This window comes from Musca vetustissima, unplaced genomic scaffold (genome assembly GCF_032173495.1).
Source record: "Musca vetustissima isolate MV318-11 ecotype Yass unplaced genomic scaffold, APGP_CSIRO_Mvet_v1 utg8385, whole genome shotgun sequence".
Taxonomy (NCBI): Eukaryota; Metazoa; Arthropoda; class Insecta; order Diptera; family Muscidae; genus Musca; species Musca vetustissima.
This window is the reverse complement of record NW_026882970.1, coordinates 1,319-28,437: the sequence shown is the minus strand read 5'-3', so window position 1 is coordinate 28,437 and position 27,119 is coordinate 1,319. Positions and strand designations below refer to the sequence as shown.

General features: G+C 34.9%; 1 protein-coding gene across 1 annotated transcript in view; it reads right to left on the bottom strand.

Moving 5' to 3' along the window:
* The window catches only part of LOC133329676 (mucin-21-like), a gene marked incomplete at its 3' end in the record, with an annotated part of 41,330 nt that extends 15,300 nt beyond the window's left edge, over positions 1-26,030 (bottom strand). The window contains exons 1-3 of the mRNA XM_061538154.1: positions 25,934-26,030; positions 25,550-25,846; positions 21,475-21,561 (exon numbers count right to left, since the gene is read on the bottom strand). Coding sequence (XP_061394138.1) covers positions 21,475-21,561; positions 25,550-25,846; positions 25,934-26,030 — 481 coding nt within the window. The remainder of the gene's footprint in view (positions 1-21,474; positions 21,562-25,549; positions 25,847-25,933) is intronic.
* Between the last annotated feature and the right edge of the window lie 1,089 nt (positions 26,031-27,119).

The following is a 27,119-nucleotide window of genomic DNA, read 5'->3' as shown; positions in this document are numbered from 1 at the left end:
TTAACTACCGACACCGAATATATAGTATCTTCCAATTTAAGGTTAATACTAGTTAAAGAGCTTCAACACCTGAACACTTATACAATGCCAAATTATAAACTATATGATACAAGAAAATTTTTACACAAAAGTGATAATACATGTGGAGTTCGGATCGTAGGGTATATGAAATGTCTAGAGCTGTAGACAAAAATAATTTAATGGTCCATTGGTCCCCCAGCTAATAATTCATAACTATGAACTCTATTTTGAATACAAATTATTATGGACTGACGATTGGATAGATACAAACAACTCAATCGGTTCATCTATTCGAACTATTATCCGTATAAATAAATGTGTGTCTTGGATCAATATTTCGTGGTGATGCCAACTCGCAAAGTCATATAAACTTAAAGTCCTCGTAATAAATGTGTAGTTTACAAACAGTCTATTGGTCTATTTGATACCCTATATATTAAACGATCATTACCGCCAGAACTCGACATCTAGATGTTCATACACAATTTCTTCGCGATCGATCCATAATTTCAGTCATTTATAATAAACAGATTGACGAATACACATCTCGATTCAATATTGGTTAAGCACCATTATTTCACACCACAAAAACGTTTGATGTCATGACTACATAATTTTATGGCTCGTAAGAGATCTCAATACCCTATGAACTATACAAACTATGATAAGATTAATATTTATCATCAATAATAGCCTGTCTCTTGAAGGCACTACAGAATTCGCAAGGTTTAAGAGGATCATTATCGGTTTCAAAAAATTGAGTTTTGTTTTTTTTTTAATTTAAAAATTCAACAACTCCTGGATATATACCACCAAATGACTGCAAAAGTGCATCCCAAACTGTGTTTTTACGAATGACAGGCACGATAACTTAAAATGTATTAGTCCAATCCGTCGCAAATTTTAACACTTTGTTCTGAATATAAACAGCTATTGTATGAACAAATGCAATCCGTCAAGATCTTCCTTACGTTATAGCTTAGTTTGTGTTCGTTCCCTTAAGGAAGACCTTTGAAATTTTGCACATGCGTTGTTATATATGGTTGCTATATAACTTTTTGGTATATCCACATATAACGCTACCCCAATATTCGGTATTTTAAAGATTTTTGGGACGTTTTTTAATCGAATAGTATTTTATGTTTTCATTGGTTAAAAAAATTTTATTTGTGCACTTTTTACGATTGTCCCCACATATCAACACTTTGAACATCATAATATTTCTCCAAAACTTATTTTAAGTTCGAAGATGGAGAATATCGAAGGTGGGACCCATCAGATTTAGATATAGCTCTCATATATATTTTCGTCCGATTTAAGGTAAATGGTGCACCAAAGACCCTATATATCTGTCGATTTGCACGAAATTTGGCATAGCGTACTGAATTGAGTCAAGAATGATGTGTGTTTAAGTGTCATGAAATTTGGTTTAGATTTAGATATAGGTCACACACATAGTTTCGTCCGATTTATTGTAAATGGTGCACATAAGTCCCTATATATCTTTCGATTGGCACGAAATTTGGCATAGCGTACTGAATTGAGTCTTGAATGGTGTGTGTTAAACCGGTTCATATTTAGATGTAGCTCCCATATGGTTCCCTTAAATAATAATGGTGTTTAACGATTACTGGCATTTGAAATGTACACTTCATAACGGAGGGTATACAAAGTTCGGATCAACCAAACTTAACAATTTTTTTATTTGGTACACATCATACTCTCTCTCTCTCTCTCTCTCTCTCTCTCTCTGAACATTGCGTAATTTCACAACACAATTTCTACAACCTCTACAATCCATCCTCGAAATATTCAAAGTGTATATAAATGATTTGAAAAAAAATCTGTTGCCAATTAGCCTGTCTATTCTTCAGTCTGTAGATTTTATCTAGTATTTTATATACTTTTCCTAAGATGGGATCGGTTCAGCTTTGGTATAGCCTCCATATAACGGTATCCTCAAATATTCAATATTTTGGAAAAGTTTATCTATATTGGACAGAGATTGAATTTCAACTTTAGTTGATTTTCAACTAATTTGATATTTTAGATTTTCATGGGCTTAAACATTTCTATCAAAATTTTGACATTGCATAAATCTCATATAGTCCCAGTTTTTTATATTTCTAATGATTTTAATATGGTGGTGTATTAAAAATCCTGAAATAAATTCTCTTACTTTGTGAGGTTCGGACTTTTATTGCATTCGTCTTTGTTTGTCTTCTTTTAATCATTCGAATACAATCAGGGATGGTCCGTATGACGAATTTTTATGTTTTCGACTGTCTAAAAGGTGTAAACATCGAAAACGTCATATACCTAATAAAATGTAATAAATATAGTAAACGCCATTTATTTTAATATTATTACCATATACCGTTATTTTCAAAAATACATATTATTTTTACATATATCTGTCTGTTCCTTTCTAGAACTAATACAAAATTCTAAACTTTTTGGAGAAAACATTTTTGAAATTTTATATGGATTTCAGTAAAGCATACGTAATTTCCAAAATCAGTAATGGAAATAGATATTTTGTCAAAAACTTAATGGTTTTGGGTGTATTTTTTTATTTATTGGGAATATTTTTTTTAAATTCGCGTGTTGTAGATTAGTTGCGACCCTAATTATGACTCGGTTTTTTCTTATTAAATGTCGTTGATCACAATTTTATTAGATGGATCTCAAATATTTAATTTTTGCTATTAACGGAATATGCACCAAATTTCAGAAAAAAATCATTAACCTAAAACCAAATTTTTTGTCACTCTACACCTTAATTGTGTGTTGTCGTAGGTCAGTTCATATTTCAAACAATCAACGAAACAGGTTTTATTCATCGAAATGACATATGAAATGACGGTTAACTGTTTTCTATTGAACTTGACATTGCAACTTAATCTCCATATTAACTTTATTTAAAAAGAGAAGCGAGTAAAAAACTCACTGAACCATGTTAGCACATTTTGTGAGAGTGTGTGCGTGTGTTTTTGTTTATCTTGTATTTAACCAAACTGTTATTTACAGAACCATCTTTGAGTGCGGTCCGTTCGGTGGTCATTTGTTAAATTTTGTTTTTTTTTAACTTTTATGTGTTTGTTTGTATTGGTATTGGTATTCTTATTTGTTTTCTTTTAGGTTTGCTTTAAGTTTTCGATATTTTTTTAAAAAAAGTTTTTTTTTTCGATTGTGGAATTTTAGCTTGACTTTTTGTTAAACAAATAAAAGCTCGTAGTGTTTGATTTTCTAATCGAACTTTTTTGGTTTTCGATTTTGTTGAAACTTAGTTTTTTTAAGAAAACTTACCGTGTTATCAAGTTTGTGGATTGTAAGCTCGGTTAAAAGTTCAGCTTGATTAATAAGTTTGATCAATAAGTTTGATAAGTTAATTAAAATTAGATGGACTTATTTATTTCGAATATACACGGAATAAAGGCATTTTTGTTTTTAAGATTTAAAAGGGGTATTTTCTTTCTAGGTGAAAATCGAGTCTTCATAGATGAACTAAAGAAAAGAGTTTTTAATAACGAGCTGAATAGTCTTTATTGACGAGATGAAGAAGGGAGCTGAAGAAGGGTGTCTTTATAGAAGACCTGAGGCAGGAAGTTTTTATAGACGACGCGGAAGAAAACAGTCTATATAAACGAGCTGAAGGGAGTCTTTATAGACGAGCTGAAGGGATTCTTTATAGACGAGCTGAAGGGAGTCTTTATAGACGAGCTGAAGGGAGTCTTTATAGACGAGCTGAAGGGAGTCTTTATAGACGAGCTGAAGGGAGTCTTTATAGACGAGCTGAAGGGAGTCTTTATAGACGAGCTGAAGGGAGTCTTTATAGACGAGCTGAAGGGAGTCTTTATAGACGAGCTGAAGGGAGTCTTTATAGACGAGCTGAAGGGAGTCTTTATAGACGAGCTGAAGGGAGTCTTTATAGACGAGCTGAAGGGAGTCTTTATAGACGAGCTGAAGGCAGTCTTTATAGACGAGCTGAAGGCAGTCTTTATAGACGAGCTGAAGGCAGTCTTTATAGACGAGTTGACGGGAGTCTTTATAGACGAGTTGACGGGAGTCTTTATAGACGAGCTGAAGGGAGTCTTATTAGACGAGCTGAAGGGAGTCTTATTAGACGAGCTGAAGGGAGTCTTATTAGACGAGCTGAAGGGAGTCTTATTAGACGAGCTGAAGGGAGTCTTTATAGACGAGCTGAAGGGAGTCTTTATAGACGAGCTGAAGGGAGTCTTTATAGACGAGCTGAAGGGAGTCTTTATAGACGAGTTGAAGGGAGTCTTTATAGACGAGCTGAAGGGAGTCTTTATAGACGAGCTGAAGGGAGTCTTTATAGACGAGCTGAAGGGAGTCTTTATAGACGAGCTGAAGGGAGTGTTTATAGACGAGCTGAAGGGAGTCTTTATAGACGAGCTGATGGGAGTCTTTATAGACGAGCTGATGGGAGTCTTTATAGACGAGCTGATGGGAGTCTTTATAGACGAGCTGTAAGAAAGCTTTACAGACGAGCTGAAGGCAGTCTTTATAAACGAGTTGACGGGAGTCTTTATAGACGAGTTGACGGGAGTCTTTATAGACGAGCTGAAGGGAGTCTTATTAGACGAGCTGAAGGGAGTCTTATTAGACGAGCTGAAGGGAGTCTTATTAGACGAGCTGAAGGGAGTCTTTATAGACGAGCTGAAGGGAGTCTTTATAGACGAGCTGAAGGGAGTCTTTATAGACGAGCTGAAGGGAGTCTTTATAGACGAGCTGAAGGGAGTCTTTATAGACGAGTTGAAGGGAGTCTTTATAGACGAGCTGAAGGGAGTCTTTATAGACGAGCTGAAGGGAGTCTTTATAGACGAGCTGAAGGGAGTCTTTATAGACGAGCTGAAGGGAGTCTTTATAGACGAGCTGAAGGGAGTCTTTATAGACGAGCTGAAGGGAGTCTTTATAGACGAGCTGAAGGGAGTCTTTATAGACGAGCTGAAGGGAGTCTTTATAGACGAGCTGAAGGGAGTCTTTATAGACGAGCTGAAGGGAGTCTTTATAGACGAGCTGAAGGGAGTCTTTATAGACGAGCTGAAGGGAGTCTTTATAGACGAGCTGAAGGGAGTCTTTATAGACGAGCTGAAGGGAGTCTTTATAGACGAGCTGAAGGGAGTCTTTATAGACGAGCTGAAGGCAGTCTTTATAGACGAGCTGAAGGCAGTCTTTATAGACGAGCTGAAGGCAGTCTTTATAGACGAGTTGACGGGAGTCTTTATAGACGAGCTGAAGGGAGTCTTTATAGACGAGTTGACGGGAGTCTTTATAGACGAGCTGAAGGGAGTCTTTATTGACGAGCTGAAAAAGAGAGTATTTATATAGGAGCTATTATATGTAGAAGTTAACAGCTCAAAATTAAGTTCGAAGATGGAGAAAATCGGTTCACTACTTCCACCACAAAATTGTCATTTTATAATATCATGCGAATAGAGCATCCAATTCTAACCAAACTTTGCACAACCTAATATCTTAACCACAACTGTATATTGTTGGGAGATGGGACTTATCGGTTCACTCCTTCTAGTACTTTACCCCACTAAGGTTGAAAATGTTGAAAATTTGTAAATATTTTATGAAAAGAACGGAATATCCAAATTTCATCCATCATCAATATTTTTTTAGATCGAGTCCAAAGATGGGACCCATCAATCCACTCTTTCTAATACCTCCCGCACAATGCACTTTGGACTAGAGATCCCATCTTTGGCCATACTTAGAGCGGTGAGTTTCTGAAATAAATAAATATCACATATAAGGATTACGGGTACGCTTATTACGATTCTGTATGAAAAAGGGAACAACTTTAGTTTCGTAAAAACGATCAGGTTTTTCTGATCAAGGAAATTCTTTCTTTCCTTGTTTTTGTAGAGTTCTAACAGACACAGCCACATATCGCATTATTTTGGAAATGACAAATTGGTGTCTATCATTTGAGTCGAGATTTTTGTGACGGACTATAATGGACCCAAGTTCAACTTTTAAGAAAAAAAGAACCAGAGTCAAGCGAGCGTAAAAAAATTTCGATATTGGTTCATAACTTTCATTATAATGTACAGACAGACGGGCACATATAGCTAGATCGCTTCAGCAACTCAAGGTATGACTAAAATGTGGGTCTAGGACCAGTATTTTGTGGCACTACGCCTTTAGTTTCAGTTTTTAGAACAACAAATAGGATCACAAATAATATAATATAATTTTAACAATTATATGGAGGGACATTTGATTGCTCAAAACGGAAGGTGTTCGGTTTATTATTAAGATGCCAATTACAGTGACTTCCGTTGACCTTTTTATATTGGAAATAATTTCATAATAATTAAATTATTTCCCATATGTCGACTAAGACGAATTTCTTAAAATAATAATTTCCGCCCCCATCTTTGACCTCAATACGTTTGTGATATCCTTTAAATTCCAATTCAAAAAGACCTTTCATCGAACAAATACTCATTCAAGTTTAGAGCAAAGTGGTTAAACGCAACTATTTAATCCTCAAACGATGATGATGGTAGTTGACCACAAATAAGAAAGCATATCACTCTGGCTGGGCAAACAATAAAGACTGTTACAGTTTTAAGCTTCACAATGAATGAAAATACTTAGTATTTTTTGCTACGACCTTTACAATAGCTGTAATAATACAGTAACAACAAAAGTTATTGAAATCATTTTTACACACTTTTTTTGTATGGACAAAAATTCTTTAAAAAATCGACGATCGATTGGAAAATCTTAAAAAATCCCTGCCTTTGCTTTGAAGGTTCCTCGGAAATAATCTTCAAAAAACCCCGCCAGTTTTCTTTGAAGTTTTCTCAGAAAAAATCTTTAAAAGACCCCGCTTGTTTTCTTTGAAGGTTTCTCAGAAAAATCATTAAAAAAATCCACGCCTGTTTCTTTAATGGTTTCTCAGAAAAAAATCTTTAAAAAAAATCCACGCCTGTTTCTTTAAAGGTTTCTCAGAAAAAAATCTTTAAAAAATCCACACCTGTTGCTTTGAAGGTATCTCAGAAAAAATCTTTTAAAAATCCACGCCTCTTGCTTTGAAGGTTTCTCAGAAAAAATCTTCAAAAAATCCACGCCTGGTTGCTTTAAAGGTTTCTTAGAAAAAAACCTTTAAAAAATCCACGCCTGTTGCTTTGGAGGTATCTCAGAAAAAAATCTTTTAAAAATCCACGCCTTTTTGCTTTGAAGGTTTCCCAGAAAAAATCTTAAAAAATTCTCGCCTTTTTTCTTCGAAGGTCCCTCGGAAAAAATCTTCAAAAAAATTCCCGAAGGTACTTCGGAAAAAATCTTCAAAAAATCCACGCCTGTTGTTTTAAATTTTTCTCAGACCCCCCGCCTGTTGGCTGTTGGGGGTTCCTCACAAAAAATCCACGCCTATTGTTGGGAAGGGGTGTGAGAAAAATTCGTTTAAAAAATCCACGCCTATTGTTGGGAAGGTGTGTGAGAAAAATTCGTTTAAAAATCCACGCCTATTGTTGGGAAGGTGTGTGAGAAAAATTCGTTTAAAAAAATCAACGCCTATTGTTGGGAAGGTGTGTGAGAAAAATTCGTTTAAAAATCCACGCCTATTGTTGGGAAGGTGTGTGAGAAAAATGCGTTTAAAAATCGACGCCTATTGTTGGGAAGGTGTGTGAGAAAAATGCGTTTAAAAATCCACGCCTATTGTTGGGAAGGTGTGTGAGATAAATTCGTTTAAAAATTCACGCCTATTTTTGGGAAGGTGTGTGAGAAAAAATCGTTTAAAAATCCACGCCTATTGTTGGGAAGGTGTGTGAGAAAAAAACCTTTTAAAAAACACATTTATAGCTTTGAAGGTATAATATCAAATTGTAGTTATCCTTTCCGTAGTGCTTGTAGATAATTTTGTGGTGTCCCATGTGCATGTATGGGGGTATCACAAATCCACCCATAGAAATTGTTTCCATATTACAAATTATCAAGTAAGCAATGACATTTAATTTTCTTAGTTTTCCGCCAAGTCACTATCATTTGTATAAAATAGGCATTGTCATTATTAAAGTTTTATTACCTATTAAAATCCCAGAAAAGTTTAACCCACTGTGCATTGTCGGAGCTGTGTAAAGAACAATCTGTGTGCATTGTTTTTGTATGGATTAGAATGTTTTTCTGTTATGTGTTGGTTAGTTGGTCTGTCGGTCGGTTGGTTGTGGTGGTGCCATTGAGCTTTGAAATCCTTTTATTTGTGTCCGTATATATGTGTGTATGTTGTTGTTTTTTATCCTGTGCTGTCGTCCATTGTCGTTTGCTGTTGTTATTTCATGTCGTTGTGTTTGTGGTGGTTGTTGCTGTCGTTAAGCTTTGGTCTTTTGTCGTAGATTATTTTAGACAATAGCGTCAAAATGAAAACGGATGAGACAATGAATTATACGCTTTAGCAATTTATGAACTAAGCGATTTTCAAGCAAAACACAACAGCACTCGTACACACAACTACACAAACACATTTTCGTATATAGTCTCAGATAAAACCCATTGACTATAATGATGAAAATTTGTGGTGCTGATAGAAGTTTCTATGTCGAATAAAATTCTAACCGATTAGAACATTAAACGACAAAAACAACAACAACAACGGCTACTTGCAATTCATTGAAGCTTCAATAAAAGTTCATATTTCTATTTTACACCTCCACCCCCGCCGACAGCAATCGGAGCCACCCACCAGCAGCAATTCTTCGTTGCTATGTTAACGTTTATCGCATTCAGCCGCCGCTACACAGAGAACGATAGAGCGCGAGCGATTTCAAAGCGTGATTTAATGCCTTTGTGTCCTTTGCCAAGCGATAACTTTTCTTCCCTGGGGAGTCCTTTGAAAATCAGTTAATAGTTGTCGTTTCACTGATTCTTAATTAGCTGCCGTTGATAATTACGTTTGCCAAAGGAAGTTAAGAAAGCAATTAATAGAGAGAGAGAGCGAGATGCTCGATTGGTTGCGTTAGAAATTGTTTGTGTGTGTATTTTCGTTTTCAAGGAATTAAAGTTTATTATGAATCCTTGTGGAATGTTGGGCTTTAAATTTATGGGAATGAATATCTTGAAGCAACTGAATGTAAGGATGTAAAATCAATAATCGTTATCATATTTTTTAAATTGTTAGTTAATGACAAATTTTATTCAAAAAGTTTTATCCGTTAATCTAAATATCGTCATAGGACTATCATATCCTATTGGCCATAAGGCTGAGGGTATAAAATGAACAATATAAGTCCACTTTTTATACTCTCAGCCTTATGGCTTTGATACATCCAATATCATGCAAATGGCATGTCCGATTTGAATCGAACATTGTACAACCTATTATATGTGTATATCGGTATCGGTATATTATTTAATCAACTTTTAATCTGAAACCTCTTTCATTAAAATATATACCTTACATAGAGCGAATAATAAAACCTGTGTATAATTTTGAGGTCCTCCTCAAACCATAGGATGAGGGTATCTGTAGGCAACACCGACTGACACTTTTTTACTTGTTTATCGTAGCACCCATGTAAAGGCATCTCCGACTATCAGTATTTTTTTTGATTTTGGACTCCGACTATCAGTATTTTTTGGATTTTCCTATTAAAATGTTATTTTGATTCAAAAAGGGTACAAAATACTCCATTAAAAAATCAATGTTGGTCCACTTTTCGGGTGGCCTTTTTGTAACGATACGCTTTTTAACCGAAGTGGCTGTAATTTGATATTTTGGTTAATCTGTAGGTGTCAAATATTTTTGCCAACAAGTTTTAGTATTGGTCCACTTTTGTGGATGCAACATTTATTTAAAATCCACCGAAAATACAAATGGGAGCTATATCTAAATCTGAACCAATTTAAACAAAATTGTGTGTCAATCGTACAAACTTTGGGTCTTTATACATACATATAAATGGGAGCTACAAATCTGAACCGATTTTAACGACATTTAAAACACAGCATTCTAAGCTAAAATCTGACGAAAATGTAAATAAACTATATCTAAATCTGCACCGATTTTTACGAAGCTTAGCAGACATCATTCTACACTCAATTCAGTACGATATGCCAAATTTCGCACAAATCGAAAGATATATAGGAATTTTGGTGCACTATTAACATAAAATCGGACCAAACTACATATGGGAGTTATATCTAAACCTTCCCATTTCATATAAAGTGCTGTCCAGCGTGCTGTGTGAACGACTAAAGTCAATGGTTAATGACATTATTGGACCATACGAATGCAGCTTCAGACCTGGCAAATCCACCATTGACCAGATTTTCACTCTGCGCCAAATCCTGGAAAAACCCACGAAAACACATCGCAAAATTAATTCGGCTATGCAGGATAATTTTAACTGACACAAGATCAGCGGTTAAAGTCGGAAAGGACCTTTCGGAGCCCTTTAATACCAAGCGATGATTCAGACAAGGTGACAGTTTGCCGTGCGACCTTTTTAACATCATACTGGAAAAGGTCATATGAGAAGCAAAAGTGAACAGAAATGACACTCTGTACACCAAATAACACATGTTACTCGCCTATGCCGATGACATCGATATAATGGGTCGAACATTGCGAGCGGTAACAGCCAACTTTGAACAAATTGAGAAGGAGTCTGCCAAAGTAAGTCTGGCAGTAAATGGCGAGAAGACCAATCTGATGGTATCAACGCGCAAGACGTCCATTAGACTCGGACCAACTGTGGAACTTGAGAAGTACAGCTTCGATATCAACGCGCAAGACGTCCATTAGACTCGGACCAACTGTGGAACTTGAGAAGTACAGCTTCGAGATAGTCAAAGACTTTACATACCTTGGTACCGCCATAAATAAAACTAATGACATAAGTTTTAAAATTCGGAGAAGGATAGTGTTGGCCAAGAGATGCTACTATGGTCTGAGCAAGCAACTCAATAGCAAGGCCACCTCCCACCAGACAAAACTCACACTCTACAAGACGTTGATACTACCCGTGCTTTTATATGAATCTGAAGTATGGGTACTTACGCATGCAGATGAGGCAGCTCTCGGAGTGTTTGAGAGAGAAGTTCTCCGAAAGATCAATGGGCCGATCAGCGTTATCGTTGAATATCGCCGTCGAATGAACCATGAGCTATACTACCCATTCTCTGATATCGACAAAGTCAGACATATCGAGCTGCAGCGGCTACGTTTGCTGGGTCATGTTGTGAGAATGGATGAAGATGCCCCAGCCCAAAAGGCATATAAAAGCGAACCAGTTGAGGGTTCACGCAGAAGGGAAGGCCACGAATAAGATGGACAGATCAAGTGGAAGACAACTTTTTTAAGCTCGGCTTATGGAAGGAAAGTTCTGCCACAAGCCAGCTAAGAAGTAGATGTCTAAATCGGAACTGATTTTGATGAAACTAAACACACATCATTCTGCACTATATTCAGTACGCTATGCAATATATCGAGAGATATATATGTAATTTGGTGTATCATTAGCACACATCATTTTTTTGATGGACTTTGGTGCACCATTTACCTAAAATCGGGCGAAAATATATGGGAGCTATATCTAAATCTGAACCGATCACACATCATTGTCGACTTAATTTAGTACGCTATGCCAAAATTCGTGCAAATCTAATGATTTTCAGGGACTTTAATGCACAATTTAAACAAAATCGGACGAAAATATATAATATATAATAAAATAATATATAAAATAATAATATATAATAAATAATATATAATAAAACCGATTTTCCCCAATTTCAATAGGGTTCGTCCTTGGGCCAAACAAATGAGCTGTACCAAATGTCACCCAAATCGGATTATAACTGCGACCTGTACTTTGTTTACAATTTAACACCAACAGACGGACGGGCATACATAAATCGACTCAGAAAGTGATTCTCAAAATGAACTATATGTCTATCTTGTTTTCATTTACCTTTTACAAACATATGCACAAAGACATAATATTACGGTGTGCGAAGTTTGGATGAAATCGGTTAATTCAAATAAAATTAAACTATGCTGATGTATGTGATCGGATATACTAAAATGTTCAAAAGGTTCTACATATTGTTTGGGACGAAAATATAGGGAAATTTGAACATAATCGATATTTAGATCCTCTGAAAATATACGACCAATGGTAGTTTTGTAGGGTATTATGTGGTCGGTACCCTCCGATTATAATTAAATATATACATCTTAAATTTAATTGTCACATAGGTTCGTTGATTTTTATTTTTTTTTATTAAGCGGATAAAACGCGAACAAAAATGCAAAACTAGTAATAAAATATAATTCTCAACTATTGTTTTTATAAGTATTGATATTTTTTATTATATGCTAAAAAATGTTATCACTTCCTATTATACACAAATCAATCTAAAAAACTACTTTTCCTGTTTGCCTTTTTTAAAAGAAAAACTACATTTCCTATTTTCCCTTTTTGAAAAGTATTTTCATCAAATAATTAATATGTGATAAATATCTTATATTACACCAGACATCAAATATTAAACAATTCATTTTATTGAAGTTAGCTGTGGAAGTCATTAGATTGATTTGTTACCACCCACTGTATATCGTTCAAATCTCTTATTCAACCCTCTTGCCTAACTTTAACAAATGTGTATACATATTTGTAATTATTATGTTCAACTCTTGTAAACCAGTGTAAATTGCAATCCAAAAATGGTGCCAGTGAGATGCGTGTTATGATCAACTATTTTAGGAATTCCTGTTCGAGAACAATTATTATCATTTGCTTTGCGTTCTTTTTTCTTTTCAAATTGATTAAAATATTTCTGTTTTTCAATTAATATGCCGCTCATGCCATCCATCCGTCCACCATCCATTCAGAAGAGTACTTTTAGTCATGCCGGAATTTATTCAGTTAGCATAGTTTTGTGCTGATAGACCGACAGACCTTACGTTACACTAGTCAGTGATATGGGCATACAATGTTGTTGTTATTTTTGTGGCTGTTACTGACCGTCGTCTATATGAATATGTATGAACAGCTATATTGAACCGTTCAGTTGTCTGTTGTTGTTTTTAAAAAAACTGTAATGTTACCAGGGGTGTAATCATTAGAACTTTTGGTTTTGGATATTTTCTAATTGGGTGATAAGTTAAAATAACTGGTAAAACGTCGAACCCTATCCACGTTATGGGTATGATTTATAATAATAACAATAACAACAACAAAAAACTATTCAAAATTTTTCCACGTCGTTTTATTTCCAGTAAAACCGCAAAACCAAAACTACTTCACTGCTTTGCTTTTTTAATGGGGTTTTTTTGTTTTAGACGCTCTGTCAGATACCCAGCCAGACAGATTTTGTTTACATGCTGTGTCATCCATTGATTAGTATAAAAATCAATAAATCGATTTCCGTATTCGACGAAGACTAGTTTAAACGTTCAAAATCTATTATCTTCATTCATTTGATGATTTGATTTGAGCGGTTTTTATTTTGATGCTTTAAATCACTTTTTATCACCTGTGCACAAAAATTTGCTTCTGTGAAGTCATTTTCAAGACGTATTTTTTATGGATTCTGGTTTTGCATTTTATTTTATTGCTACGAAATAATACGGAAATTATATTTCGGGATATATTTTTAGATATTTTGCAAATTTGTATACCATTATGATTATTATTTTTATCCACGCCTTGGATGGATGGCCATTGAAAAAATATTCTTTAAAGAATCCACGCCTTGGATGGATGGTCATAGGAAAAATTATTCCTTAAAAAATCCACGCCTTGGATGTTCATAGGAAAAATTATTCCTTAAAAAATCCACGCCTTGGATGTTCATAGGAAAAATTATTCCTTAAAAAATCCACGCCTTGGATGGATGGCCATTGAAAAAATATTCTTTAAAAAATCCACGCCTTGGATGTTCATAGGAAAAATTATTCTTTAAAAAATCAACGCCTTGGATGGATGGCCATTGAAAAAATATTCTTTAAAAAATCCACGCCTTGGATGGATGGCCATTGAAAAAATATTCTTTAAAAAATCCACGCCTTCGATGGATGGTCGTTTGAAAAAATATTCTTTAAAAAATCCACGCCTTGGATGGATGGTCGTTTGAAAAAATATTCTTTAAAAAATCCACGCCTTGGATGGATGGTCGTTTGAAAAAATATTCTTTAAAAAATCCACGCCTTGGATGGATGGTCGTTTGAAAAATTATTCTTTAAAAAATCCAAGTCTTGGATGGATGGCCATTGAAGAATATTGTTTAAAAAATCCACGCCTTGGATGGTCATTGAAAAAATATTGTTTAAAAAACCCCGCCTTGGATGTTCATTGAAAAAAATATTGTTTAAAAAATCCACGCCTTGGATGGTCATTGAAAAAATATTGTTTAAAAATCCACGCCTTGGATACTACTGGCTTGTGACAGAACTTTCGTTCCATAAGCCGAGCTTAGATAAGATTACCGGGCGCGTTGGTATTTGGCGCAGTTTTTCCAATTTGAAAGACCATATTCGGCAATGTTGTTTTCCTCTTGATCTTTCCATCTTCTTTGTGGCCTTCCCGTTCTGCGTGAACCATCAGCTGGTTCGCTTGTATATGCCTTCTGGGCTAGCCAACGTAGTCGCTGCAGCTCAATACGTCTAACAATGTCAATGTCTGAGAATAGCTGGTACAACTCATTGTTCATTCGACGGCGATATTCATCGTCAACGCAGATCGGCCCATAGATCTTACGGAGAACTTTTCTCTCAAAGACTCCAGGAGCTGCCTCATCTTCTTGCGCAAGTACACATGCTTCAGATCCATATAACAACACGGGTAGTATCAGCGTCTTGTAGAGTGTGAGTTTGGTCTGACGGGAAGTGGCCTTGCTTTTGAGTTGTTTGCTCAGACCATAGTAGCATCTGTTGGCCATCACTATCCTTCTCCGAATTTCAAAACATATGTCATTCGTTTTGTTTTTGGCGGTACCAAGATATATAAAATCTTTGACTACCTCGAAGCTGAAGTTCTCAAGTTTCACAGTTGGTCCGAGTCTACTGGACGTCTTGTGCGTTGATATCATCAGTTTGGTCTTCTCGCCGTTTACTGCCAGACCTACTTTGGCAGACTCCTTCTCGATTTCTTTAAAGGTGGCTGTTACAGCTCTCTCTGTTCGACCCATTACGTTGATGTCATCGAAGTAGGCGAATAAGATGTGTTGTTTGGTGTACAGAGTGCCATTTCGGTTCATTTTTGCCTCTCGTATGACCTTTTCCAGCATGATGTTAAAAAGATCACACGACAAACCAGTCTTGAATAGTTCGGCTTTTAACTCATCGGCACCTGCTGCTTTATTATTCTTCAGCCGATTGATTGATATTCTACGTTCATCTTCGCTTGGTGGTATACACTCTATATCGTCATCTATTATTGGTGATACCAGAAGTTTTTCAAAATGCTCCTTCCAAATCCTCAGCACGCTGTCTGTTTCTGTCACCAGGTTTCCATCTTCATCTCTACAAGAGGATGTGCCTGCACCAAAGCTTTCGGTTTAGTGTTTTACCCGTTGGTAGAATTTTCGGACTTCATTCTGACTCCTGTACATCTCGATTTGCTCACGCTCACGTTTTTCTTGTTATTTCTTCTTTTTTTTCTGAAAATACGTTTCTTCTCCATCCACGCCGTGGATGGTCGTTTGAAAAAATATTCTTTAGCAAATTCAAGGCCTTGGATGGTCTTTTGAAAAAATATTCTTTAAAAATTCTTCATGATTTAAAGTAAGGTGTAGAAAACTTTGTATTTTATCCTGTGTGTTTTTTTAAATTTTATTATGGTTTTTCATCCCAAATATTTAACCACAAAATACGATTAAAACTTTGAGCCCTAATCACACCTTTCTATAAACTTTAATGTAGGAACCCATTACGGTTGCTATTCTCTATTCCATTTATGGCCAACATTACTTTATAACTTTAAGTCCATGGTCCACATTAGAACTAGAAATAAAAACCAAAGCTAAATAAAATAAAGTAATATTATTGTGGACAAGGAGACAAACCCATACACTTACACACACATACATTCATACATGAAATCCTACCGCAACATTTGGTCGCATCAGCACACATGAAGATACTTATGTCAGCTATAATGGAGAAAAGTGGCATTATTGGGGTAACTCAAAAGATTTATGTGTTCTACTCAGTTCCACACGCATTACGTTTGACTTTTGTTTTGGCGTATTACTTAAAAGCATGAACTCTTAACATGGGGTGTCGTCGACGACGCACTTGCCGTCCGAACGAGTTTTGCGTGAGAATTATGTGATGGTGAATATTTATTGGGTTGTATTCTATTTTATTGCTAAAATGAAAATGCCAGCAATAATACTTTGGTTATTGGCATCACATTTGTAATGGGCACCCTGCATTGCTTAGTAGTGTGATACAGCCTATTACACACTTCTATATTGGACATATAGGTAAACATATCACATATCCATTAGTATAAAATCTTTTGTAATTCATTAGAATTAACTTATGTCAAATTTTGGTCCATTTCTTATTTTTCACAAAATGAATAAAAAAAGAATCTATTTCCCCAAGTTTATCTATTCCCAAACAGCCTAACTACCCCCATCAGTTGTGAAAAGGACTAAAACGACGAGCATAGACATGATTTATATTTGAATGTGATTTATAGACAATATGTTTTAATGAAAGTGCAATAGGAACACCTTTAATGTTTTGGGTGGAATAGCACCCAAAGGTTAATCTCTGAAATCAAATAACAATAAAATGTTAAATAAAAATAAATCCTAAACTTACCCCGCCCCCAGCAACAATGCCCTTTTTATTTTATTTATATGTATTACTTTGAACTGTGTTGAGGTTAACCGTAGAGAGGATTTAGTGTGAAAGAATAAAAAATCCTGTTAATAGCAGTAAAGCCTGAAAAGGTAGCAGAATCGTCTTTTATAAAATTAAACGAATGTGGAGAGGAACTATAAAAAAGAATTATGGTGGGAGCAATAACCGGAAACCAAGGGAAATATATTTCTTTATTTGACTGAGTAGTTGAATTACAATGAATGCAGATGTTACAAAATTACACTGATTTTCTAAACGGGAATACATATTATTTTGAATTACTGAGATGATTCAACACAACTTTTAAATATAGAAAAAAAATTTGGTTTACTTGAATTTAATAAATATTTCGCATTGTATTTGGCCACTGGGAAGTTCTAGAGCTTTACTACTTTATGTGGCCTTGGCCATAATGTGGCCTCCACAAGAGCTGTGCATTCAAAATTCCTTAAATTGACAGGGTTCATTATGCTCTAGTAATGTTAAATACCTAATTGCTGAAATTCACGTTTGAAAATTGTATTGGGAAAACGAAAATCAGACGGGATTTTTGTATGGGGCCCATTTATGAATATTAATCATATATTGAATAATTTCTGCGAAGTTTTCCATCATCCAAGAACGCTATATACTAACTTATAGCTACTTGGGTGTAAAAATTTATGCAAAGGCCCTATAAATACCGAAATATAGTGAGACCTTTATATAGGGCTATTTTAAAATATTGCCCTATATTGCAATTTTCTGCGAAGTTATATTACACCTTCTAAGAACTTGGAATGCCATATAACAATGGCTTTGGTGGGGAAATGCGGCTAAAGCTTTCAAAAATTACTGAGCATAGAGAGGGATACCTACATGTGGCGAAGTCAAAACTTGGACTCATATCGACAATTTCTGCAAAGATATTTTTCACCCTCTCAGAAAACTAAATACCAAATTGCAGGTCCTTCGGTGGGAAAGTGCAGAATATATGTTTGCTATATCAGAACATCGATCCATCTCCAATTCATGATATTCAACAACTTAAAAAGACTCCCTCACTTGGAAAATGAGGCCAAAACGTTAAAATTCCCAAAATGGGGATTTTGTTGTAACATGATCCTATATTGAACATTTTTCACCATCTGAAACCCTAAATGAAAATTTACAGATCCTTTAGTTAGAAAATAATACCAAAATGCTGAAAATTGGGCAGTACCGTTTTATGGTGGCTGCACCTAATCCCGTAGCGATTTATAATCAACAAGTAAAAACGAATTTTTTATACCATTCTATGGGGACTTTGAGCATACCGAAAAATACGGGGTACGCTTAAACATGGGTCAATATTAAACAATTTTGTACGGAAATGTGATCTTTATCTTAAATATTGCGATCTCTATCGTGATTTCAACAGAGGGACATGCGTAAATCGACATTGAATTTTATCCTGATCAAGAATATACATATATACTTTGTGGGGTCTCCGGTCTCGAGCTGTTGTAAACGGAATGACAAATTTAATATTGTGTATATTACCTTATGTTGGAAGGTAAAAAAATGGTTTTATTGAGACACCTCCATAACATGGTTTAGAAAGCTTCAACAGCATTTTCCAAAATCCTTACCCCAGCAATTTTCTTGTGGGGAAATACAAAAACAGTAAAGTACGGTTATAGCGAACTAGTAGGGACTAAGCAAATTAGTTTGTTATAGAAGAAGTTCGTTATATCCAAGGTAAAATAAAACCAAGGATTATCACAAAAAAAAAATATTCAATTCCCTTTTTCATTGATAAACCTGAATTTTCTTGTAAAGGTTGCCAACGTTAGCTATAAATTAACTTTTGAGCAGGTTTGGCATCGTTAAGTGTTTGGTATATTAAGTTCCTTATAACCGAAATAAATTAAATGACAACTGAAAAATGGGACCGAATAAACAATTCGCTATATCCCTAATTCGCTATAAGAGTAAAGATTTATATTAAAAATGTGTTTTAAAACTTAGTTTAGAGGCTCATCTCGGATGACATTTTTACCACATGTAGGTCTCGTCTCCCTGATCACGAAAATTTATGATTTTCATGGGAGGAGCCAAACATCCCGAAATATAGACCTCTGAAGTTCCGAAATTCCTTTGTTCATAAGTTCGTCAATTATATACCGATGAAGGTAATATTGGTATGGTTGTAAAGCGTACACATATTTTCACATAAATACGTTTTAATTAAAAATTATTCAAAATAACCGGCCTTTGGCCAGTGATTTAAGACATTCTCCTATGGACAGGCCTAAATCAAATTTTTTCAATGACCATTCTTAGACGGCTATCTATAATGGACAATTCGGCTACGCGATCGAACATTTTAAATAAACATGCATTTCTTAATAGCCGTCAACATTACCATCATCGGTCCATAAAGGACGCTGTTATGAGCATATGAATTCCGCAACTTTAGAGGACCATACCTCGTGAAGAACGGACTTCTCCCATTAATGTCATATATTTTCGTCATCAGGGAGACAAGATCTACCTGTGGTAAAAATTTCAGAAAAAATTGAGATAAGCCCCTAAACTCAACTTAAGCCAAAATATCAAAGAAAATAAACAGCTGACTCAATTTTAGAGATGTGTTTTTTGTTTTGTTGATATTATCGACAAATAGTCGACATCGTTGCAAGAGTGTCGTCGACAACGACGACGACCTACGGAATAGGGGTGAATATATTTGTGGGTCAAGTACACCGAAGAAATATTTTATGAATATTTTCATAAATTCATTCATAGTTTATTTATTCCATTTTTTGTACATGTACCTCGCTTAGTATAAAAGTAAAAATTCTTATAATAATGAGAAAGTCACTATTTTTTCCCAAAATGTAAATACACCTAAGTCTGCTTTTACGCGGTCTTTTTGTACACGGTTTTGATATAACACGGTTTCAAAATTGAATATTTTTAATTTTTTAGACGATTTTATTTTGAAATTTTATGTACTTAAATTTTTTTTTGTCAAATTTAATTTTTGCGAAGTATGTTCATATCACAAAAAAGTATTTATGAAAGAAAAAAGTTTGAAACCATCGATAGTATCGATAGTTTGCGAACACTAGCTTAGATATTTAAGTGAATTCCCCTTTAGCGCGTACAAACAATTTTTACTGGTCAAAGCAAATGTGAATAGCACTCATTTAGGGGAATTCCCTTTATGTATAAGATCACTGTCTTTTTTACACGGGTTTTTTACACGGCATCTTCTGGAACCAATCTACCGTCTAAAAACAGACTTAGGTGTATTTCATTAACATACAAACTATTTTCCTATTTTGCTTTACTTTACGACTAATTAAACTCATTTTTCCCATCTCTCTTTTTTTGGCAAAAACAATTTTTTTTCGAAACGTTTTGTTATTCTAGGTGAAAGATTTAAATTTTCACCGCGCATCGTGTTAATTCTTAAAATATATTTAAATAATTCATATTGTATTTTATTTCGAAGCTGTAATTTACTATATTAATAATGAAAAACAACGTGTTCTACACGAGCATTGGTTGTTGCTACGCAAATCATATTCAAAACACACAAGTTCATTGAGTCCAAACAAAAATCCACAATTTACGGATAATTTCTCTAAACTGGCAACACTGGCTGTGTTTTGTCCTCCCCCAGCCCCTCACTCGGTGGTTGTTAGTTTTGCAACCGTTTGTTTGACTACATTTTGCCTTTCTAACAACCGCCGTCTCTACACTCACTATATTGTGGTTAGTTTTCCATGCCATTGTTTCCATATTTCAGGCACTTCTACCAACATTGACATTGTTTGTGTTAGAAAATTCACATATGCATTTTCCAAATTATTTTGATGCCAAATACAATATATGAAACAAGTGTTTACATGTCAAACACGTGAACAAGTGTGTTGAGTAACAAGCTGAATGTTTACATTCACAAAATGAATCGACTGGGTCATGTGGGTTTTTTAGCAGTTTCTACAAAAATTTGTCGTATTTTATTCCTACCGAATAAATTATTCATGATAACTTGTTTATAATAAAATTCATAATATTCCACTTCTAGTATCTTTAGTGTGGTTCATTCCCCTGACATCCCTTTCTCTTCTAACTAACCCATTCAACTTGAACTAACATTGTTAAAACTAGCCTATAAAAATTATTATTGTAGTTGTTGTTAACAACGATCACTGATTTATGTCGCTGTTTTCTCATTTGTTTTCAGGAAGAAAAAAAAACAACTGAGGGAAAAACATGAGCATGAAAACCCAGGATATTTCCTTAATCACTTTCTGATGTGTTGTTACAAGAAATGTGTGTGGCCCTGTAGTGATGCCGTTGTATTAAAGCCACAACGGCAACGTAAATCACACTCTACTCGACCTGAGTAGCAACGGTGTAAAAAGCAGCATTCAGAATTGCTGGTATCCATAACAACGCCGACCAACTACGCCAAGGAGTAGTAGCAGGAGCAGCACCACTGGCTATATGTGGGGCGTCCTAGTACATTTATTATTACCTTTAATGAGAATTTATTGAGTTTTAATTTTGCATTGAGAACTCAGTTGGTTTTTGGGCGAAGTGTATAAAAGTAAAAGTACCACCAGCATCGGCAGTTTCTTTTTCATATTTATTATGCGAGGCAGTGTAAATTGAATGCTTGCGGCTAACTGGATATATGTTGAATTCTGCAGAGGATGAAATATAAATGGGTAAGTCTTTTTGATGAAAACAAGTGTATAATTTATAATACCAGCAGAGATTTAATACTGAAGTGAAATGCGGTGGGAATAAACAGGGAGATCTTGTTTTTCTCTTTAGAAAATCCGAAATTACGATTTGCCATGACTGCTAGTACGCTTTTAAGTAGGCTTTTGATATTTATATCATTTAATATATTGAAATATTAGAATAACAGGTCATTTGAAAGAATCAAGCATCAAAATGGTCTTTAAAAATCCACGCCTATTGACCTCATAGTCCTCAAAATGGTCTTTAAAAATCCTCGCCTATTGACCTCATAGTCCTCAAAATGGTCTTTAAAAATCCACGCCTACCTCATAGTTGACCTCATAGTCCTCAAAATGGTCTTTAAAAATCCACGCCTATTGACCTCATAGTCCTCAAAATGGTCTTTAAAAATCCACGCCTATTGACCTCATAGTCCTCAAAATGGTCTTTAAAAATCCACGCCTATTGACCTCATAGTCCTCAAAATGGTCTTTAAAAATCCACGCCTATTGACCTCATAGTCCTCAAAATGGTCTTTAAAAATCCACGCCTATTGACCTCATAGTCCTCAAAATGGTCTTTAAAAATCCACGCCTATTGACCTCATAGTCCTCAAAATGGTCTTTAAAAATCCACGCCTATTGACCTCATAGTCCTCAAAATGGTCTTTAAAAATCCACGCCTATTGACCTCATAGTCCTCAAAATGGTCTTTAAAAATCCACGCCTATTGACCTCATAGTCCTCAAAATGGTCTTTAAAAATCCACGCCTATTGACCTCATAGTCCTCAAAATGGTCTTTAAAAATCCACGCCTATTGACCTCATAGTCCTCAAAATGGTCTTTAAAAATCCACGCCTATTGACCTCATAGTCCTCAAAATGGTCTTTAAAAATCCACGCCTATTGACCTCATAGTCCTCAAAATGGTCTTTAAAAATCCACGCCTATTGACCTCATAGTCCTCAAAATGGTCTTTAAAAATCCACGCCTATTGACCTCATAGTCCTCAAAATGGTCTTTAAAAATCCACGCCTATTGACCTCATAGTCCTCAAAATGGTCTTTAAAAATCCACGCCTATTGACCTCATAGTCCTCAAAATGGTCTTTAAAAATCCACGCCTATTGACCTCATAGTCCTCAAAATGGTCTTTAAAAATCCACGCCTATTGACCTCATAGTCCTCAAAATGGTCTTTAAAAATCCACGCCTATTGACCTCATAGTCCTCAAAATGGTCTTTAAAAATCCACGCCTATTGACCTCATAGTCCTCAAAATGGTCTTCAAAAATCCACGCCTATTGACCTCATAGTCCTCAAAATGGTCTTTAAAAATCCACGCCTATTGACCTCATAGTCCTCAAAATGGTCTTTAAAAATCCACGCCTATTGACCTCATAGTCCTCAAAATGGTCTTTAAAAATCCACGCCTATTGACCTCATAGTCCTCAAAATGATCTTTAAAAATCCACGCCTATTGACCTCATAGTCCTCAAAATGGTCTTTAAAAATCCACGCCTATTGACCTCATAGTCCTCAAAATGGTCTTTAAAAATCCACGCCTATTGACCTCATAGTCCTCAAAATGGTCTTTAAAAATCCACGCCTATTGACCTCATAGTCCTCAAAATGGTCTTTAAAAATCCACGCCTATTGACCTCATAGTCCTCAAAATGGCCTTTAAAAATCCACGCCTATTGACCTCATAGTCCTCAAAATGGTTTTTAAAAATCCACGCCTATTGACCTCATAGTCCTCAAAATGGTCTTTAAAAATCCACGCCTATTGACCTCATAGTCCTCAAAATGGCCTTTAAAAATCCACGCCTATTGACCTCATAGTCCTCAAAATGGTATTTAAAAATCCACGCCTATTGACCTCATAGTCCTCAAAATGGTATTTAAAAATCCACGCCTATTGACCTCATAGTCCTCAAAATGGTATTTAAAAATCCACGCCTATTGAACTCATAGTCCTCAAAATGGTATTTAAAAATCCACGCCTATTGACCTCATAGTCCTCAAAATGGTATTTAAAAATCCACGCCTATTGACCTCATAGTCCTCAAAATGGTATTTAAAAATCCACGCCTATTGACCTCATAGTCCTCAAAATGGTCATGAAAAACCCACGCCTATTGACCTCATAGTCCTCAAAATGGTCTTTAAAAATCCACGCCTATTGACCTCATAGTCCTCAAAATGGTCTTTAAAAATCCACGCCTATTGACCTCATAGTCCTCAAAATGGTCTTTAAAAATCCACGCCTATTGACCTCATAGTCCTCAAAATGGTCTTTAAAAATCCACGCCTATTGACCTCATAGTCCTCAAAATGGTCTTTAAAAATCCACGCCTATTGACCTCATAGTCCTCAAAATGGTCTTTAAAAATCCACGCCTATTGACCTCATAGTCCTCAAAATGCTCTTTAAAAATCCACGCCTATTGACCTCATAGTCCTCAAAATGGTCTTTAAAAATCCACGCCTATTGACCTCATAGTCCTCAAAATGGTCTTTAAAAATCCGCGCCTATTGACCTCATAGTCCTCAAAATGGTCTTTAAAAATCCACGCCTATTGACCTCATAGTCCTCAAAATGGTCTTTAAAAATCCACGCCTATTGACCTCATAGTCCTCAAAATGGCCTTTAAAAATCCACGCCTATTGACCTCATAGTCCTCAAAATGGTCTTTAAAAATCCACGCCTATTGACCTCATAGTCCTCAAAATGGTATTTAAAAATCCACGCCTATTGACCTCATACTCCTCAAAATGGTATTTAAAAATCCACGCCTATTGAACTCATAGTCCTCAAAATGGTATTTAAAAATCCACGCCTATTGACCTCATAGTCCTCAAAATGGTATTTAAAAATCCACGCCTATTGACATCATAGTCCTCAAAATGGTCTTTAAAAATCCACGCCTATTGAACTCATAGTCCTCAAAATGGTCTTTAAAAATCCACGCCTATTGACCTCATAGTCCTCAAAATGGTCTTTAAATCCATGCATATTGACCTCATAGTCGTTAAAAATATTTTTTAAAATATAGTTAGTTCCTTAACAAATTTTTTAGTTCCTTAACAAATTTTCTTATAAAAATCATGCCTTAAGATGTGATAGTTCCTTCAACTATATTCTCATAGTCCTTAAAATTATTTTTTAAAAATTTAAGCTTTAAACCCCATAGTTCCTTAACAAATATTCTTATAAAAATCACGCCTTAAGATGTGAGAGTTCCTTCAACAATTTTCTTTTAAAACCTAGGTTTAAGGCCTGATTATTCATCCAGAAATATTCTTTAAAAATCCACGCGTAAGCGTCTGAAAAATCCTCCAGAAATATTCTTTGAAAATCCACGCTTAAAGGTCTGAATGTTCCTCCCGAAATATTCTTTAACAATTCACGCTTAAGAGTCTGAAGGATTTTTAAATTTTTTTTAGGGTTATAAGGTGCGTAGATTTTTAAAGAATATGTTTTCTAGTACTATAGAGGCGTAGCTTCATTTTTTTTTTTCCTATACAAAATATATGCGAATTCCACATGCAAAATTACCTTTAATAAAAACAGGAGCAATTTGTATGTTATTAAATATTCCTACATCTCGTGAGTGTGCAGCAATACATCTTATACTTCACCATATTCGCTGTATTTAAATATTTTTATCATCGATCTGAAATCACATTAGTATTCATATCTTCACATCAACTCATAGAACTTTAACACACAATTCAAACACATGTATTTCAATTTTTTTATTCGAATTTATTTTTATTTTCCAATATAAAACAAAAACAAAATCTTATCCATAAAACAATCTTGAAAATACATCTCAATCAATTGTACCCATAGCTTCTTATCATACTAAATATTGTAAACAGAAAAAAATAGTGGAGGAGGTTGTAGTTTTTAATTTCATAGCAGCATTCGGCTTAATAACCACCATGTGTTGTCGATGTCGAAGATTCAGTTGTTGCTGTCGAAGATGATGATGAGCCAATGGAAATTTGTTTGCTAATGGTCAAAGGTGATCGGAATTGTCCAACTGAACTTGTAGCTTGAGTCTTAATGTTACCCAAATTGCCCAGCAAGGAGTTCAAAATATTTTGTTGCAGAGACAGTTTTGTTTGTACCAAAGTTTGGACCAATTGCAATTTACTGGAAATGCCTGAGGTGAGGCCTTGCAAAAGGGAGGCAGGATTAAATGCGGATGAGGAGGAAGAAGATACTGCCGATGAACCTAAGGACACAATATAATTCAAATTTAATTTTTCACAAGATATGTATTTAAATGTTTTTTGTTTTTATTTCACACAACAATGCACACCTGTATTTATGGAGATAATTTTGAATGCAGCTACTTCTTGATATGGCATAAGCACTAAGGCCGCAATCACAGATACAACAAACACAGATTTCATCATTTTAATTTTTTTTTTTTTTAATTTTTATTTTAATAAAACTATATATTTTTTATAATTTTTTGCTCTCCGATTTACACCTCCGTATCGTTTGAACGTTTCTACCGAACTCAATCGAATTATCAACTTCAAATCTGGTTTAAAGCCTTTCAACAAAATAGTGGTTATCTTCCCGTTGTTTAGAATTCATCATTAAGAACAATTCTGAATATAATGATAATTAGTTTTATTTCATTTTATTTTATGTGGTGTTTTGTTTTTGTTGCTAACGTTTAAGATAAATCAATTTCTAAACAAAAAATTTAAAAAAACACACATATATATATATATATATATATACAAACTATTCTTTGTGAATCCAAATCAAAGATCGTCGCTCTTTGATTCTTTGTGTGGGAATTATGCAAACTTGTTATGCTAATTGAAACGCAGAATTTAAATATAAAAGCATATTTCTATGTTCACGTGTGTTACAAGCAGGTCTATGGAGTCAAAGTCGAGCAAATTTTTTAGGGATTCAGAATTAAGAAGAAGCTGAAAATAAAAACAAAAGCACATGTGCAAAAACTGATTTTTAATGAAGAAGATTATTTAACAGAAAGCAAATGGCATAACCATTGGTGTGAAGATAAAAAATAAACATCGTTTGTCTTGCTGTGAGCATTTCAACATAAACGTCATAATTGTTTTGACAAATGCAGTTTTTCAACATTTGTGGTGATTTTCCAAATGACTATATCTTTGGTAAAATGTTTCGTATTGAAATTAAATTTAAAAAGCGAAGTTGGAGTTTACTGACAATTAAAACTAGTTTATTAATTTCATTTCGATTACAATGCTGATATATTTCTCGGAGACCTCATAAATAGTTGACTACCATTAGCAGACGAAGCCAGTGTTACCACTAGGAATTTTTAAAAAGTTGCTCAACAAGTCGTTTTCTTAAAAAGCCAATTTTTCAATAAAACCCTTCTGAGGCAATGTCAAATTCCTTTAGAACTGTGTACTATTAATAATGTCGTATCCTAATCCAGGTGTGTTTGAATTTACACATAAAAAGGAAAGGTCGAACAACGCTTACCCTAGACTAAG